This window comes from Salvia hispanica, chromosome 5 (genome assembly GCF_029641045.1).
Source record: "Salvia hispanica isolate PSC_SH4W2 chromosome 5, Shi_PSC_v1, whole genome shotgun sequence".
In the NCBI taxonomy this organism is placed as follows: Eukaryota; Viridiplantae; Streptophyta; class Magnoliopsida; order Lamiales; family Lamiaceae; genus Salvia; species Salvia hispanica.
In genome coordinates, this window is record NC_142696.1 from 13,993,630 (window position 1) to 14,012,110 (window position 18,481).

An 18,481-nucleotide genomic window follows, 5' to 3' on the forward strand; every position below is an offset into this window, starting at 1 on the left:
AAACTATGTCAAAATTTGGGGGATGAAGGTAGTATTTCTTAATCAATATATTTTAGCATTGAGCATACAATATTGATTTTGCATTACTTTGATTTATCAAATGGTGCGGGTTTTTCGTAACCCAATAATCCTGATATCTTGGATAGTGTCGATTGATATCTGTTTTTTTTAAAACACCTAATGGTGGAGGGTTCGTGGGCCCCTCATCCCTATATATCATAACTCAGAGTGGTACAATATTTGGCCACGCCCAAAAGTGACGTGCCGGGGAAAACATGACCATCAGCCCAAGCTAGCCTTTTCGTGGGCAAAACTAAAACAAAAACAAAGCAAATGATAGTTTTCAAGAACAAATCACCACAAGAGTAAGCGGGGACAAGCCATGAGAGGCTCGACACCTACCTACTCTAAGGCAACCGCGAAAGGGCAGCGGCCAGTTGTGATCAGCAGGGATTTGGGGCCTATCCGGGATCCTCATCACAAACTCGAATATTAGGAATTCCCATTTATTCCATTCGGACAATGGCTTTGAGCAATCTTGGTGCTGTTTGGACATTGAAGCGAACGTGTTCATCAATCTCCAGCCCCATCAAGGAGATCGGCAGCTTTATTCCCTTCGCGGTGGATGAAGGAAATGTGGAAGTCACCATGTCTCCTATGCAAGGCTAGGAGGGCCGTGGCTCGACGGGAGTGAGCTGGCCCCCAGCTTGGTCCCTTGGCTAAGCTAATTGCTTGGGCGGCGTCCGATTCGACCCAAACTGGCTGGGCAAGCTCCCTGGCCAAGGTCAATCCATGGTGGATGGCCATAAGTTCGGCCTCCAGCGCTGACTGTGAATCTAAAGGAGTTGTGAAAGCAGCGAGCATTTTGCCCGAATGGTCTCGAATGATGCCTCCGCCCCCAGCTTTACCAGTAGACTCTGAGAAAGCACCATCAGTATTAAGTTTGATCCACGGTTGGTCCAGGGAATTCCATTTTACCACCATAGCTCGCGGTGTAGGCCGTCTTCCATCGACATGTCTTGGGCTGCACACGCCAAGCTTGACATTCTTCCAATGTTTCGGCTTGATATTTCCATTGGCGATGTTATTTCGGACAAATATTTGGACTTGCCAAATCACATTGAACGACTTGAATTGTGTCTCGTGGTGGCGGCACCTATTGCGTTCAGCCCATAGGAACCACAGGATGAGGTATGGAATGGAGCGGCTGAGTTGTTTCTTACTTGATTGTTGGGTTCTTTGGGTCCACACTTCAAGCCTATCCGGAATGGTGTCGTTGATACGGAGCGGTGGGGACGATCCTTCAAACCACCCATCGAACTCTCTCCACACTCTAGCAGCCCCAACGCCTTGAATGAAGAGGTGTTGGAGGGACTCCGTATCAGGTCTAAGGGGGCAACACAAACACTTAGACGCCAGCTCGATCTTGCGCCATTGAAGCTTGGTGTCAACTGGGATTCGGTTCGACAGAAGCCTCCAAGCAAAAATGGCAATGGAGGAGGTAAGTCTGGCCTTGCAAATGTCATCAAGGCTAGGAACAACCGGCCTCTGCGTGAGGATAGTATCCCAGGTTGAAGACACTGAGAAGTCACCCAACCGGGATAAGGTCCATCTTGGAGTATCCGGCTCCCCCGTGATGATTGGGGTGTCTCGAATCATCTCAATGATGTGTTGGGGGAGACCGTCCTGATCATGGAGCTGCTGGAGTTTGGGCATATCCCACGCACCATTTCTAATGAACTCCGAGACAAGGGTTTGAGGAATATGTTAGAGTTTGTATACTAGAAATCACCTTTCGAGTGATTGAATACTGTTAAAACTCTTATTTTATTTTCAAAAGGAATAAACAGATTATTTTTGTCATAATGTTGTTATGTTTTACATTTAATGGATGTTTATTACATGTTTAAATGTATAAGTAACTAAACAAAGTCTAAGTCTTTGTTTTAGTAGACCGGTTGTGGGAGTCGTTCACTTTAAGGTAACACGGTCAGTTCTAAACAAAGAAAAAGAAGAATTTTACAACCTAGATAGGCTTAGACTACCTATCGTGAAAGGTTGCAATGTCAGTCCGATTATTTCTAAGCCTTACTGAAATAAGATGACGTTGGTTGGTATAGCACTGAAAGGATCTAACAGCGAGACAGTCTTTATGCCATCTACTGAAAGACGAGGTCTTGTAAATTATCATTTCTTAATCAATGTACGTTAGCATTGAGCATACGGTATTGATTATGCACTACTTTTACTTACCAAATGGTGCGAGTTTTTCGCAACCCAATAAGCTTGGTATATTGGATAGTGATGATTAATATCTAGCGGTGCTAGGATTGCTATTATATTGAATTGTGCGCGAGGTGAGACTCGTTTGATTACATCCTCAAGAGAAGCTTGAAATAAGGTTTTATTATTCGGAACCTAGCTAGTTGGAGTTTAATTACTCTATGAATAATAAATACGATTTTCTTGTTGAGTCCTCTCTTGGAATAAATAAGATATTAATTAATTAAGTCCATAGCAGACAATAATTAATTAATGGATGTTTCTATCTTAAGCGCGGGAAATAAATATCAAGCAATCGAAACCCGGAGTACTTATAATTTCGGATTTGGATGGGGAGTGCAATATTACTTCTGTAGTGGCTGCTCGTAATATTCCAATTACAAGCTTATATTAAATTGGGTTTAATTTAATTAGTAAAAACCTAATTGGAGGAGCTCATATCCAATATGTGACTTATTATAAATAGGAGAATAAAAGAGAAAGAAAACACACTTGTTTTTCACTCAAAATTTTCGTCCCCCTCTCTACATAGAAGAGGGACGATTTTCTCTCCTCCAAGGGAAAGGATTTCCGTCTTCTTTATTTAAGTCCTAGTACACTGGTGAGATCAGCCCACCCTGATATCAGTTTACAGTCCGGGTACCAGATAGAAGATCCGTGGTTTTGTACTAAAGATCTCCACGTGGAGAAGGCGCTAGCTATCTTCGATTCTTGGGAGAATCATCAAGGTATAATGGCTAAACCGTAGAAAAGCATGTTTTAGGTTTCAATTAATTTAAAACATGTTTTATTTGAGTTATGAGCATGATACATGTGATAATTGCGCGAATAGAATTTGTCTAAATAATCTGCTAAATAGATCAGAATTATGTAATTGATTTATGTGAGCGCTTCCGCTGCCAGCCCCTACAATTGGTATAAGAGCCAGTCTTTGGCTCTGATTATTTGGATTTAAAATTCGCGAAATTCATGTATGCATGCGTTTTTGTTTTTGAAGCATGTTCTTGTTATTAGTTGTTATTTTATTATGCATGATGAACTCAGGAACAATCGAAACAAGGAACTCAAATATTTGGAACGCATGAGACGTGCGATTCGTCGGCGCTTGCGCCGAGACGAATCGGGCTACATGCGATCCAATTAGGGTTGTCGAGCGAGTGGGAACAAGGGAGGCAATCGACCGGCGACACGCAGACGAGGGAGGACTCGTGCGCGCCGCCGGCAAGACCGCTGGTCCCGGAATGCCTCGGGAATCGCAGCTGAAGAGTGGGAGCATCGCAGCGATCAAGCGGTGACGTGAAAATGAGCAAGGGCTCGTCCACGCCGCCGGCCAGACCGCAGCTGCGATTCTCCAGTCCTCACGGCGCTTCGATGATGGTGGCCGTTGACGGAAGTCGCTGCTCGACCGAGAGTAGCGGCGGTTCTACCCACCCAGAAACCCTAACCCTAGTCGAACCTAACCCTAACGACGCGAGACCGAGAGCAGCGATGCCATTCACGGCCGCTGCTGCGTCGCGCAAGACCGCCGGGGCGTAGGGAGGCTTGCCGGAGCTGCGTGGCGGTGGCTGCGCGGCTGAGCGACCTCGATGGAGGGAAGTCGCGGCGCTTCGGTGCCGGAGAGGGAAAAGGAAAAGGCCGCGCATTGCGCGGGCTGCCCGTAACTGCTGGACGGCGCACCCGCCATTCCGGCGAGAATGTCCCGGCGGTTTTTCGTCGTTCGTCGTACTGATGCACTTTTTATTAGCACTAAACAAACCTGCAAGTATACAGAGTATATATAGTATAACTAAAGGTTAGTACCGGATATCGAACACGGGGAAGACGAACACAAAGTGTCTATCCTCTACGAAGACTCAATTACTATCTGGAAAAACATTTGGGTTTTGAAAACTTTTGTAAAACTAAAAGCAATAAAAAGCATAGATCAACTAAAAGCAAATAAATCAGGAGAAAGACAATAGAGATAAGGGAATTTTAAGATTCCAACTACAATACCCTAGCACAGTTATTACTTTGATAGAACGAGTCACCTAGCTTATGCTCATGCGATACAAACGTTGATTACAAGATTAGGGTTGTCAATCCTAACACGTAACTCCAAAAATATCCTAAGACCCTTGAAAAGTCTTCACTCTCAATTAACAGTACCGTTTTAAGGGAAGCTAACTTTAGTGTCTACTAAGTGGATCTAACTCGCTAGAACTCTGTCACAGTTATGAAGCAAGTTATATTAAATCATACACGATTGTGTCACTCAATCATGAAGCATCAAGATTAACTTAGGGAAGAAACAAAGTAAAAACAAAACAGATATTAAATAGAAAACGGAACTTGCATAACCAAAGCCGTTACTAACACATCCCTAGAATCCTATGAGTTTAGTTACACATAATTGAATAAGCTAAAAACATAGATTGAAGGGAAGACAATTTGAACATAAAACTAAAGCAAATAAAACCCATAGGTTGAACCCTTGTCGTTCTTGATGTTCTTGAAATTCTTCTCCAATTCCTTGCACCAACGAAGTACTTTAGGTCTTGATCTCTATGAAGTATTTTGCAATTGGAAGTTCTCTCCTTTGATTAAGCTTGAGGTCCTAATCATAGGGGAAAGCCATGACTTATTGTAGAAGGAAAAAAATCTCCAAAATATGGTAAAACTGGGCGCAAATCTAGGGCTTCTCGGATTCGCCGCCTTTCTCCGGCGGGCCGCCGCACCTTGGCCGGCGGTCGCCGCGTTGGAGTCCAGAGAGTCTGTTCCCTCGGCGGCGGACCGCCGCACATCTTCCGGCGGTCGTCGGACGAGACTTCTCTTCCAAGCACATTTTTCTGAGGTGGACCGCTGCGTTGATCTGCCCGCCGGGCGCTGGCTGTCGCCGCACACATCCGCGGCGGTCACCGGTTGTCGTCTGACTCCAGATTTCCAAACTTGGCGTTTTGGCTCCCTTTTTCGGCTCAATTATGCACATTTCTCACAAAACACGTCAAAATACCAAAATAGACAAAATATGCAAATAATGGACGTGTAGAGTGACTTTGACATATAAACGGACCAAATAATGGCCTTAAAACAGTGCAAAATCCGAGCGTATCAACTCCCCCAAACTTACATTTTTGTTTGTCCTCAAACAAAACAATAAAGACACCAAATAGACGCACGGAATGCACAAGGACTAGACGTCATAATTGCCTCAAAAGATGGAAGAACAATTTAAACAAGTATTAACGCAATTAAATCAAGCATGGCTTATTAGTGCACTTTCATTACTAACTCGTGGAACACCTTGAATTCAAGCCCTCACATGTGGCAAACTTCCAAAGATGGGAAGTGTTCTCTCACTCTCCAAGTGTATAAGGGTAATGTGTACATAAGCACTCAAATCATGCATCGTGCAAAGTTTACCATAGGCTTGCTCAAAGTCTACTCCCTCCTCTACTAAATGTGATTAAGCTTCAAAAGTCCGAAAGGTCTTTATCTTTGGTTGTAATGTAGGCTCTTTGGTAGGTGAGGAATATTTGGCTTAAAAGTAAATAAAATAAAAATATCCCAAGTAGAGTAAAGATAATTCCACTTTTCTAACCCAAGGCACTTTTAACACTTCATTTATTTTTCTCCTTCAACTCACTTTTCAATTCTTTGATTTTCTTCTTCTTTTCACAACCTTTCACACTTTTTTTTTCTTTTTCTTTCTTACACATCCTTTCTTTTCTTTTCTAAGATCAAGCACATACTTGAAATTTTTCTCAACTTCACAAACTTGTACTTTATTTATATTTCCCCCTTATCTCTCCAATTCCTTTACAAAATAAGATAGTAATGACTAACTAACCCAAGGAATTGTCCCTATAATTTTGGCTTCCAAAGAAAAGGCTTAAAGGCTTAAACTTGGCTCCGAAGGGAAAAATTTTGAATATAAAATTTTTTAGAGGGTCATGGTTTTTAGATAAAAGTAGGCTAAGAAAAGATGGCCAATCATCCTCCTAAATCGACTTAAACACTATGTAAACTTAGGCAAGACTAGGAGCAAGTTCTAGAAACATATACATGCATGTAGATAAATCACACAAGAATAAATTTTAGGCTCAAATCCTCACAAGGTATAAGCATTATTCAAGGCGAACAAGCAATTCACTAATTATGCACCTTTTTACCAAACCATCAAATCAAAACGTTAAGCCACACTTAAACATTAGATGGAATGTAATATCATCGACAACTCGATCTAAAGTATTTCCCTAAGCATGCGTGTTTCTACGTTCTTCATGTTGAGTTCACGACATGGATTCAAGAAAACATTTTTAGAACACAAAATTCACCTACGGGGTTTTGAAAAACAAAAATAAAAAAAAAACTTAAAACAATAAGAAAAATCCTAAACTCACGGTCCACCACTTCATCCCACCAAACTTATTTACAACAAAGTGTAAAATAAGTTTGCAGAGTCGGTAGGGACGTGGGTGAACTACTGAAGAAAAAACGTACCTTGAAAATTCTTGCGTCGAGGCTTGACCGGACGAAAGTTGAGAAACTTTGAAAAAATCGCGCTGGAGAAATACCCCCAGGCTGCGGTTTGCCGCAGCATGTCCAGCGGTCGCCGCGTGTCAACAGAATGTTCCAGCGAGCAGGTGGCGGACCGCTGCAGCACATGCGGCGGTCGCCGCGGAGAGGTCAGAGCCTGCGAAAAAATTTTCAATGCACAAAATTAAACTAAAACAAAAAATACTTAACTTAAAGCAAAAATTTTCAAAAACAAGGTTGGGTTGCCTCCCAACAAGCGCTTATTTTTCGTCTTTAGTTTGACGTTCTTTGAAGCTCATGAGTTATCCCCCATCGTGAGGATTCCTTTGGATTGCCTTTGTACCAACAATCTTAGTCTCTGCCACCGCAAATGGAACCAACTTGTTGAAAACTTTCTTCCACCATTTGAATTTTCCATTCGAGGTTTTGATTACGTAAGATTTTGGGGTCATCTTGAGGTGGAGTCTTCTTCCTCTTCTTTCTCTTGGGCTATTCCTGCAAGGTAGGCTTAGTAGGATTAGGCTTGCCCTTTTTAGGCTTGAGGTAAAGTGTTAACAATGAAAATAGTAGGGTTAGAAAGATCTTCCCCTCCAAATGGATCATAAGGCTTAGACAAATCGGTCACCATGACCTCCCTGCAATCATGCTCCATCTTAGCTTGTTTTGCCTCTTCATACTTAAGCATCGCGCTTTCGATGTTGTAGGTCGACTTTTCTCCATGGTCACTTATTGTGATTTCTCCTCTACCTACATCAATAAGAGCTTTGCATGTGGCTAGAAAATTTCTTCTTAAAATCAAAGGAACTTGTTTATCAACTTTCATGTCTAAAACAAAGAAATCGGCAGGGAATATGAAATCATCAACTTTCACCAATACATCCTCAAATACCCCTACCGCATTTACCGCAGTGTTATTGGCCATCCTTAGGCAGACATCTGTGGATTTGAGCAGCCTGATGTTGAGCTTCTCGTAGTACTCCAATGGCATTATGTTGACGCTAGCTCCAAGATCACAAAGAGCCTTGTCTACCTTACCATTCACAGTGGAACATCGAATGATGAATTGGCCAGGGTCCCTCTGCTTGACAGTCCTTTGCTTTTGGATGATATCACTACAGTGACGAGGTAGCTTTAGATCAGATTTCTGGAGCTTTTGCTTTTTCATCACCGCCTCTCTCAAGAGCTTGGCATACCTAGGTATTTCCTGCAATGCATCAACAAGAGGGAGGTTAGTTTGACATTTACAAAACATATTTAAGAGCTGTCGGAATTCCTCTTCAAGCTTGAACGGCTTCCTCGGCTGGAAGGGGAGTACAATTCCGTTGTGCTGCACGAGTTCCTTCTTGGCGGGCGCCTCTGCCTCTTCAATGGCGGCCCGCTGCATAGTGTGTGGCGGTCCGCTGGGTGTCGGGCAGTCCCCAAAACTCGTTCCGGAGGTGCTGGCTTCATCCTTGTTGATACCGACAACCTTGGCAACAGCCTTGCCTTTATCCTCCACTACCTTCTTTTGGAATTGATCCATTTGTAACTTAATGATGGACACAGTGGAGACAACAGTGTTTAACCCAAATTCAAGCTTGATCAGTCTTTCCTCTACAACTCCCATCTTGGTCTCGTTGTTCTTTCTATCCTCTAGCATTAGCTCCAAGATCTTTTGGATGCCAGCCTCATATTTGTCTTCCTTCGTAGGTGGCTCCACTCCTTTCTCTTTGCCTAGATTGAACCCTGCACGAGATTGGACAAAATTATGATTATTAGCATGAGATACATGTGGATGTGGGTGATTTCCATTATAATTATTAAAATTACCACCCCCCTGATTAGGGTGATAATTATTATTATAAAGCCTGTTGGGATCACCCCCATTTTGGTCATTTTTGACATCTTTGATGACATTCCCCTCGTTGCCTAGAGCTTCTAATTTTTTCAAGTCTTGCTCTGATCAATGCCAATTCTTGGGATGTCTCATTCCCACATGGTTTCTTCACTGCATCTAGCCTTTCAGCTCTGCGTTTTTCCTTGGACCAACCTCGACTGTTTGTGGCTAATTCCTCTATTACCTCCATAGCAGCAATTCCTCCTTTCCTCAAGAATCCCCCATTCGCCCCTGAATTCAACAAACTAGAGATTTTTTCGTTAAACCCATTATAAAGGATTCCTACTTGATGGTCTATTCCAAAACCATGGTTCGGGCATTTGCGGAGAAGATCTTTAAAACGTGCGAGAGCTTCATATAGAGGCTCATCGGAACCTTGTATGAATTGAATGATCTCGCACTTAAGCTTTAGGATAGTGCCTGGCGGGTAGTACATGTCGAGGAAGAGGACCACTAGATCCTCCAATTTGTGGTTTTATCTGCAGGCAAACAATCATACCATTCTTTATTGTATTAGCTATTTCCACGAACTTAGTGAGATGTCGATTTGCGTCCTCAATGTCTCTTCCTGCGAAGGCATTTTGTTCAACCCTATTGATTAAAGGTATCCCCAACTTGAAGTTGTTGGCCTCTATCTGCGGACCTGCAGGAATGTCCACAATGTTACCATGACTAAACATATTCCAGACTGGAACTACCTCCCTTGCTCGTTTTTCTTTTTCAACTTTTACCCGAGCTCTCTCTTCTCGCATCTCTTCCACCTCCTTTCGGAGGGCGATGATAAGATCGTGGTTGGTAGGCTCCGCCATCTTATTTCTTCCACAAGATACGCAAATCTGTGCAACCTGCAGAAACTAAAAAAAAAGAAAAATAAAATAAAATAAAATAAAAATAAAAAAAAATAAAAAAAAAAATGAAAAAAAAATAAAAAAAATTGAAAGCAGTAAAATCCAAAATAGTAAAATTGTCCGTTTGAAGATATCACTCCAAAGTGAATTGTCTTCCCCCGGCAACGGCGCCAAAAACTTGATGCACTTTTTATTAGCAGTAAATAAACCTGCAAGTATGCAGAGTATATATATAGTATAGCTAAAGGTTAGTACCGGATATCGAACACGGGGAAGACGAACACAAAGTGTCTATCCTCTACTAAGACTCAATTACTATCTAGAAAAACATTTGGGTTTTGAAAACTTTTGAAAAACTAAAAGCAATAAAAAGCATTGATCAACTAAAAGCAAATAAATCAGGAGAAACACAACAGAGATAAGGGAATTTCAGGGATGTGTGTTCACAGTTATGGTTATACAAAATTCAAACTACAATACCCTAGCATAGTTATTACTTTGATAGAACGAGTCACCTAGCTTATGCTCATGTGATACAAACGTTGATTACAAGATTAGGGTTGTCAATCCTAACACGTAACTCCAAAAAGCTCCTAAGACCCTTGAAATTCCTCACTCTCAATTAACAGTGCCGTTTTAAAGGAAGCTAACTTTATTGTCTACTAAGTGGATCTAACTCGCTAGAACTCTGTCAAAGTTATGAAACAAATTATATTAAATCATACACGATTGTGTCACTCAATCATGAAGCATCAAGCTTAACTTAGGGAAGAAACAAAGTAAAAACAAAACGGATAATAAATAGAAAAAGTAACTTGCATAACCAAAGTCATTACTAACACATCCCTAGAATCCTATGAGTTTAGTTACACATAATTGAATAAGCTAAAAACATAGATTGAAGTGAAGACAATTTGAACATATAACTAAAGAAAATAAAACTCGTAGGTTGAACCCTTGTTGTTCTTGATGTTCTTGAAATCCTTCTCCAACTCCTTGCACCAATGAAGTACTTTAGGTCTTGATCTCTATGAAGTATTTTGGAATTGAAGGTTCTCTCCTTTGATGAAGTTTGAGGTCATATTTATAGGGGAAAGCCATGACTTATTGTAGAAGGAAAAAAATCTCCAAAATATGGTAAAACTGGGCGCAAATCTAGGGCTTCTCGAATTCGCCGCCTTTCTCCAGCGGGCCGCCGCACCTTGGCCGGCGGTCGCCGCGTTGGAGTCCAGAGAGTATGTTCCCTCTGCGGCGGACCGCCGCACATCTTCCGGCGGTCGCCGGACGAGACTTCTCTTCCAAGTACATTTTTCCGAGGCGGACCGCTGCGTTGTTCTGCCCGCCGGGCGCCGGCGGTCGCCGCACATATCCGCATCGGTCGCCGGTCGCCATCAGACTCCAGATTTCCAAACTTGGCGTTTTGGCTCCCTTTTTCGGCTCAATTATGCACATTTCTCACAAAACACGTCAAAATACCAAAATAGGCAAAATATGCAAATAATGGACGTGTAGAGTGACTTTGACATAAATAACGGACCAAATAATGGCCTTAAAACAGTGCAAAATCCGAGCGTATCACGTACGTGCCAACCTTGTACGACGAGATAATGATGAAATATTATTTTAATGATTATTTGCTTCCTAAATTAAAATATTTCATTAAAATATTATTATTTAATGGAAATAAAATATTTTGGGAAGATTTCCGTAGATTTTAGTTATATTTTGAGTATTGATCATATCTATGGATATGTTTTATTCCTAGATGATATGGACTAGAATAATTTAATAGATTCCTAATTATATTATATATCTAGATTCCTAATAAGGATAGATATGTAGGATTTCATTAAATAATAAAATATTAATCTCTTCCCAATCTTAATAAGGAATTTATTTAAAGTTTATTTATTTATGTCAGTCAAAGATATAAATAATTAATTATTTTAGATAAATCTTATAGAAGACATGAATATGGATTAAACTATTATCCTTTAATAAGATGTTTAAAAGATTATAAAAGATTTAATTATCCAGTCAATTAAATACCAACAGAATTTAATTAAGCCTTTAATCTGCACTAAGGCTAAGGATAATTAATGAAAAACTTATATATCTAAGCGATAATTACGAACTAAGTTTGTATATGGTCTCCATCGATTGGTCCACAACTTATGAAGCTAATTTCTGAATCTTATCGCCACTCATGCTGTGGGGACAATAATCCTAAGAAATAGCGAGTTCATATAGGTTGACTTTTCATATGTAAATAGTATGGACTAGAAAGTAGTTTCCAATATTATCGCCACCCATGCCGTGGGGACAATAATCCTAAGAAATTACAAGTTTCCGAAGTTCAAACAGAATTTACGAGATAGCTTGGTCTTGTTATCAACGCATGAGCATTGTTATGGGAGTGTGTTGTAGAAACGAGATTCTGTAATGCTAAATCTAATGGTCGTGCTTAGGCAACATTTGGCGGCCATGCCGTGCTGCGGTCTCTGAACTATTAGTCGGTGTTGTGACCAGTAAAAATGTTAAAATTTTAATGCGTATTGACCTCTTCTTGAGGGTACAAAATTTTAATTTTACAGTTGTGAGAATTTGAAAAGTTTTATGGTTAATCTCCTCAATTTCATCACATAAGTATATGACAAATAGTAAATATTCTGTTTTGCAGTGCAAACTAAATCGTCAACATGTCACTCAATCCTCTTTCTGCAACTCTTAAAGAAAACAAACTCGAGGGCCAAAATTACATAGAATGGAAACAAAATATGGACATCGTTCTCACGGTTGATGAGTACAAATTTGTGCTCACTACTCCACGGGCCCCAGTGCCGGCGGCTAACACCGCGCAGGCAGTGCGAGATGCGCATAGACGGTGGCATAAGGCGAATGAGATGGCTAAGTGTTATATGTTGGCCTCCATGTCAACAGTGCTTAGACATCAGCATGCCGCCATGGCGACTGCCGCTGATATTATGCAAAATCTCACAAGTTTCAAGCGTTTTGGAGTATCATGTGTAAGACTATGAAGGAAGGCTCGTCTGTGCGGGACCATGTCCTCGAGATGATGAGCCACCTCAATCAAATTAAGGTTTTCGGAGGTGTCATTGATACCGAGTCCCAAGTTACTATCATCCTTCAGAGTCTGCCCCCAGCTTTCAGCAGTTCAAGCTCAATTTTGAGATGAACAAGAGAAATTACACCTTGGCTGAGTTGTTGACTGAACTCTAGTCGGCAGGGGATCTCATGAACCAAGCTAAGGCTGCGATGGTTAGTTCGTCACATCGTTCCTCTGGCCATAGCCTGGCGTAGCAAAGAAGAAAGTGACGAACCAAGTCGCACCTAAGGAAGCTAAGGGAAAGAGAAAGAGGAGGTCGGGAAAGAAGCAAACAGGAAAGTGTTTCAGGTGTGGAGAGAAGGGGCATTGGAATCCAGACTGCCCTAAAAAGGGCAAGGCTACAGTTATGCACCAAGTTCTAGTTGTCGAGTCATGTTTGGCTTCTACTTCATCTCATACTTGGGTTATAGACACTGGAGCTACTGATCATATTTGTTTTGAGCCTGACTTAATGCAGGTGACAAGACGGCTATATGATGGAGAGATCGAAGTCCAGCTGGGCGACGCTACTAAAGTGGCGGTCGTCGCAGTGGGAGGCGTTTATTAGCGTTTTAGTAGTGAGAGATTTTTGGTTATGAAGAATGATTTGTTGATACCTTCTTTTAGAATAAATTTAATTTCAGTTTCTAAATTAGTTTTTGTTGGATATTCGATTTCTTCTAATGACAGTTGTGTTATTTAGAAAGATGGTTCTTATATCTGTCGTGGTATATGGAAAACAATCTGTACACGATCATATTTACACAATTTAATAATCGCAAATTAGATCTCAATAATGCATCGAAAATTTTAAAGAAAAGAAAAGAACCTTCAAGTTCAATGAACGAAACGTACTTATGGCACCATAGACTTGGTCATGCCAACCAAAGGAGGATTCAAACTCTCGTGGATCAAGACCTTCTTAAAGGACTTGATACTGAATCATTTTCCACGTGTGAATCCTGCTTGGAAGGAAAGATGACTAAGAGACCTTTTAGGGTGAAAGGTAATAGGGCCAAGGAAGTACTGGAACTCGTTCATACTGATGTGTGTGGACCAATGTCAACCGAGGCAAGAGGCGGCTTTCGCTATTTCATCACCTTTATTGATGATTACTCGAAAGTTGGATATGTTTACTTGATGCGCTTTAAGTCTGAAGCTTTTGAGAAGTTCAAGGAGTTTAAGGCTTATGCTGAGACGCATCATGGAAAACGTATCAAAAGCCTGTAATCTGATCGCGGAGGCGAATACCCCAATGTCGAGTTTTTGGAGTACTTATCGGTAGAGGGAATTGAATCCCAACTGACTGCGCCGGGCACACCCCATCAGAATGGCGTAGCTAAAAGAAGGAACATGACCTTGTTAAACATAGTCCGATCGATGATGAGTTATGCACGACTGCCTATTTCGTTTTGGGGACATGCCTTGCTTTCTGTGAGCCATATTTTAGACAATTTACCGTCAAAATCTGTTCCTGCCACCCCATATGAGTTGTGGAATGGGCGCAAGCCCAATCTAGAGCATCTCAAGATATGGGGGTGTCCAGCTCATATTTTGGAAAAGGATCCAACTAAGCTGGACTCAAGGACAGAGGTATGTTTGTTCATAGGATACCCCAAAGGATCGAAAGCTTATGAATTCTATAGTCTCCGAGACAAGAAAGTCATTGTGAGTACTCACGCGAAATTCTTAGAGGAAGACTTTGTAAATCATAAACCCAGCAGTGAGGTGGCTCTTGAAGAGCTCACTTCAGTCACATGTTCCATTAACCAAGAACAAGTACCTATAGTACAACCAATTCCCGAACCTTCAACTTCTACACCTAATATTGTAGTGTCGCGCCGCAGTGGGAAGGTCTCTCACCCGAAAGGTACATTGGTTTGGGAGAAACTATGGATCACTCCTCGGACAACAATGTACTAGATCCCTGGAATTTTGCAGAGGCGCAGGCGGATGTCGATCATCCTCAATGGGTAAGTGCAATGGATTCAACTACAATCTATGATAGACAAAGACGTCTATGATTTGTCCGTCCTACCCGAAGGCTGTACTGCCATTGGGAGCAAGTGGATATACAAACGTAAATGTGGACCCGATGGACGAGTTAAAGTCTTTAAAGCAAGACTAGTGGCCAAGGGGTATACCCAAAAGGAAGGTGTCGACTACGACGAGACCTTCTCCCCAGTGGCCATGCTCAAATCGATCCGGATACTGTTGTCTATAGCAGCTTACATGGATTGGGATGTGTGGCAGATGGACGTTAAGACTGCGTTCTTGAACGGTAGTCTTGAGGAGACCATCTACATGGAACAACCCGAGGGTTATGCCGTCAAGGGCAAAGAGCACATGGTTTGGAAGCTTAAGAAGGCCATTTATGGTCTCAAGCAAGCATCTAGATCATAGAATCAGTGCTTCGATCAAACTGTTCATAAGTTTTGATTCGAGAAATGCCCTAACGAAAGCTGCGTGTACAAGAAGGTAGAAAAAGGGAATGTGGTGTTCTTAGTTTTATATGTAGATGACATTCTTCTAATTGGAAACAATAAAAGGATGTTGTCATCAGTTCGAACTTGGTTGTCTAACCAGTTCGAGATGAAGGATATGGGAGATGCGGGTCACATCCTAGGTATCAAGGTCCTACGGGACCGTGAGAAAAGGATGTTGTGCTTATCTCAAGAGCCCTACATCGACATTGTACTTATTCTTTTTAGCATGCAAGATGCCAAGAAAGGTTTCTTACCTTTTAGACATGGCATCCATTTATCTCAAGAGATGTGTCCTAAGACAGCATCTTAGATAGCAGAGATGAGAAGGATACCATACGCTTCGGCAGTTGGTAGTCTCATGTATGCTATGCTTTGTACAAGGCCTGATATTTGCTTTGCTGTTGGCATGGTAGCAAGATATCAGTCAAATCCGGGATAAGGACATTGGACTGCAGTAAAGAACATACTTATGACATCCATGACCCAAAACATGCATCATTTTACATATTAAAATAGTTTTATTTATCATTACATTTTTTTAGTATTATTTGCATAATAAATATTATATCTACATATATTACTTTAAGTATTAAATACTTAATTTAAGTGTATACATATGTAATAATGTGAATGATGTTCTTAAAACTATTATTTTTGAATATGTATATATACACGTGTTCTTAGTATAAGTACATAAATAAGCAATAGTTTGTTTAATTAGGAATATAGATAGGAGCACTACTTACAACATGTTAATTAATAAACATTTGTATAATTAGTTTTACTAACTATGAGATATACATAAAAGTTTTATGCATGGATACGTGTAAGAATTTAGCAACTCTCATCATGATTTCTAATTTCAAGAATTATTGGAAATGCAGCTTAGGCCAAATGGATACACATAACTATATATTATTAGTATTAGTATCATCATTCCTGCCGTAATATTTATAAGTAATTCTGAGTACAAAATTAATTAGCATAAATATTAATTGTTTTATAGTATTAGTTAGTGCCTAAATAAGAGTCGGTCTATTACACCGCCATATGCATCTATATATTTACGAGGAAGCTTAGGTTTGAAAGTGAGTAGAAAATTAGGGAAGAAGATAAAGAAAAGAAAAATAGACTTGAGGGCATAGTACAGGAGGCGGAATTGGTGTTAAAGCAAGATTATCTATATTAATCAGGTGTGTATAAATCACATTTTTAATTTTACATGTTTTAGGTGTTTCTTTGCTAGGTGTTAAATAAAGTGAATAATTAATTATATGATGTGATTATGATATAATTATGTGTTATTTGATATAGATTGTGTAATATGCAATGGATATGGTTTATATATTGTAAATGAGTTATATGATAGAAATATGTAATTGATGCAATTGATATGTTTGCACATGGTTTTGAAATTATTTGAATCATTGGATTAAAGAGGATCTGTGACAGTAATGCCCTGTGTCTGATATCAATGGCAATGGACCTTCGGGTCATATATATGTATACAATGGCAATGAGACCTACGGGTCATATATACAATGGCAATGGACCTTCGGGTCATATATATATATATATATGTGCAATAGCAATGAGACCTTCGGGTCAGATACAATGGAATCCCGGGCAGATGTCTGGCTTGATTTGTCACAGAATAATAAGCTGAACAGAGTGACACGTGCATATATATATGGATTTAATTTTAATATTTGTTGATTATTGTTTTATATATTGGTTAAAGAGTATGTTTGATATCTGGAATGTGGAATTAAATGTAAGGTTTATATACACTAAGTTGTGGCTCATATAAACCACTAATATTTTTCAGGAATAAGATATAGTGAAGTTTTTGATTGATATGAGTCATAGGAACTCCACATGTTATAAGGGTCGGCGGCTGACGCATTTTGGCAACTTCTCTTCCACATCATTTTTGCATATAAATAAATGTGTAGTATACTGAGTGGTGAGAGGGTCCCTCTACGGTTTTAGAATGTTTTGAAATATGTACTTGATAAATGTTGGTTTTTGAAATGATATAACATGTGCGTTTTATGTACTTGAAGCGTGGGTTAATTTATTTAATATTTAAAATTTATTAATGGTAAGTGCATATGTCATAAGGGTTGAGGTGTGTCAATACTCAAGTACCTTAAACGGACTAAGGACTATGTTCTAGTTTACAAAGCAGGCGAGCTATGTCCTTTGGGATATACTGATTTAGACATTCAAGCTGATCAAGACTCGAGGAAATCTACTTCTGGTTATGTGTTTATTTTAGGAGGTGGAGCCATAATTTGGAGGAGTGTAATGCAGAAATGCATTGCAGACTCTATCATGGAAGCCGAATATGTGGCCGCTTCGGAGGCTGCAAAGGAGGCTGTATGGCTCAAGAACTTTCTTATGGACTTAGGTGGTTACGAATTAGCCCAAGAGCATCACCATTTATTGTGACGATTCTGTTGCTGTGGCATATTCGAAGGAAACAAGAGCTCACAAAGCGAGCAAACACATAGAAAGGAAGTATCATATCATTAGAGATATAGTGCAGAGAGGAGACATACAAGTGGTCAAGATTGCGTCGGAGAACAACCAGGCAGATCCCTTTACAAAGGCATTGGCGGTCAAACCGTTCGAGAGCCATGTAGAAGGAATGGGAGTTCGACTAGCTCGAGACCTCAACTCGCTTTCAGTATAAGTGGGAGAATTAGACGTAGTGCACATTTTTTTTTGTATACTCGAAAGTTGTTTTGAGTATAAGTAGGAGATTGTTAGAGTTTGTATACTAGAAATCACCTTTCGAATGATTGAATACTGTTAAAACTCTTATTTTTATTTTCCAAAGGAATAAACAGATTATTTTTGTCATAATGTTGTTATGTTTTACATTTAATGGATGTTTATGTGTTTAAATGTATAAGTAACTTAACAAAGTCTAAGTCTTTGTTTTAGTAGACCGGTTGTGGGCGTCGTTCACTTTAAGGTAACACGGTCAGCTCTAAACAAAGAAAAAGAAGAATTTCACAACCTAGATAGGCTTAGACTACCTATCGTGAAAGGTTGCAATGTCAGTCCGATTATTTCTAAGCCTTACTGAAATAAGATGACGTTGGTGTGGTATAGCATTGAAAGGATCTAACAGCGAGACAGTCTTTATGCCATCTACTGAAAGACGAGGTCTTGTAAATTATCATTTCTTAATCAATGTACGTTAGCATTGAGCATACGGTATTGATTATGCACTACTTTGACTTACCAAATGGTGCGGGTTTTTCGCAACCCAATAAGCCTGGTATATTGGATAGTGGTGATTAATATCTAGCGGTGCTAGGATTGCTATTATGTTGAATTGTGCGCGAGGTGA

The 18,481-nt window shown here is 40.3% G+C and overlaps 1 protein-coding gene across 1 annotated transcript; it reads right to left on the minus strand.

Moving 5' to 3' along the window:
- Positions 1-7,333: 7,333 nt before the first annotated feature.
- Positions 7,334-7,966, minus strand: LOC148926332 (uncharacterized). Its single transcript, XM_089059084.1, has one exon. The coding sequence runs from the start codon at positions 7,964-7,966 to the stop codon at positions 7,334-7,336; it is 633 nt and encodes a 210-aa protein (XP_088915210.1).
- Positions 7,967-18,481: the final 10,515 nt, after the last annotated feature.

Coding starts and splice junctions, on each gene's coding strand:
- LOC148926332 (XM_089059084.1), bottom strand. CDS start 7,966: ATGAAAAAGCAAAAGCTCCAGAAATCTGATCTAAAGCTACCTCGTCAC.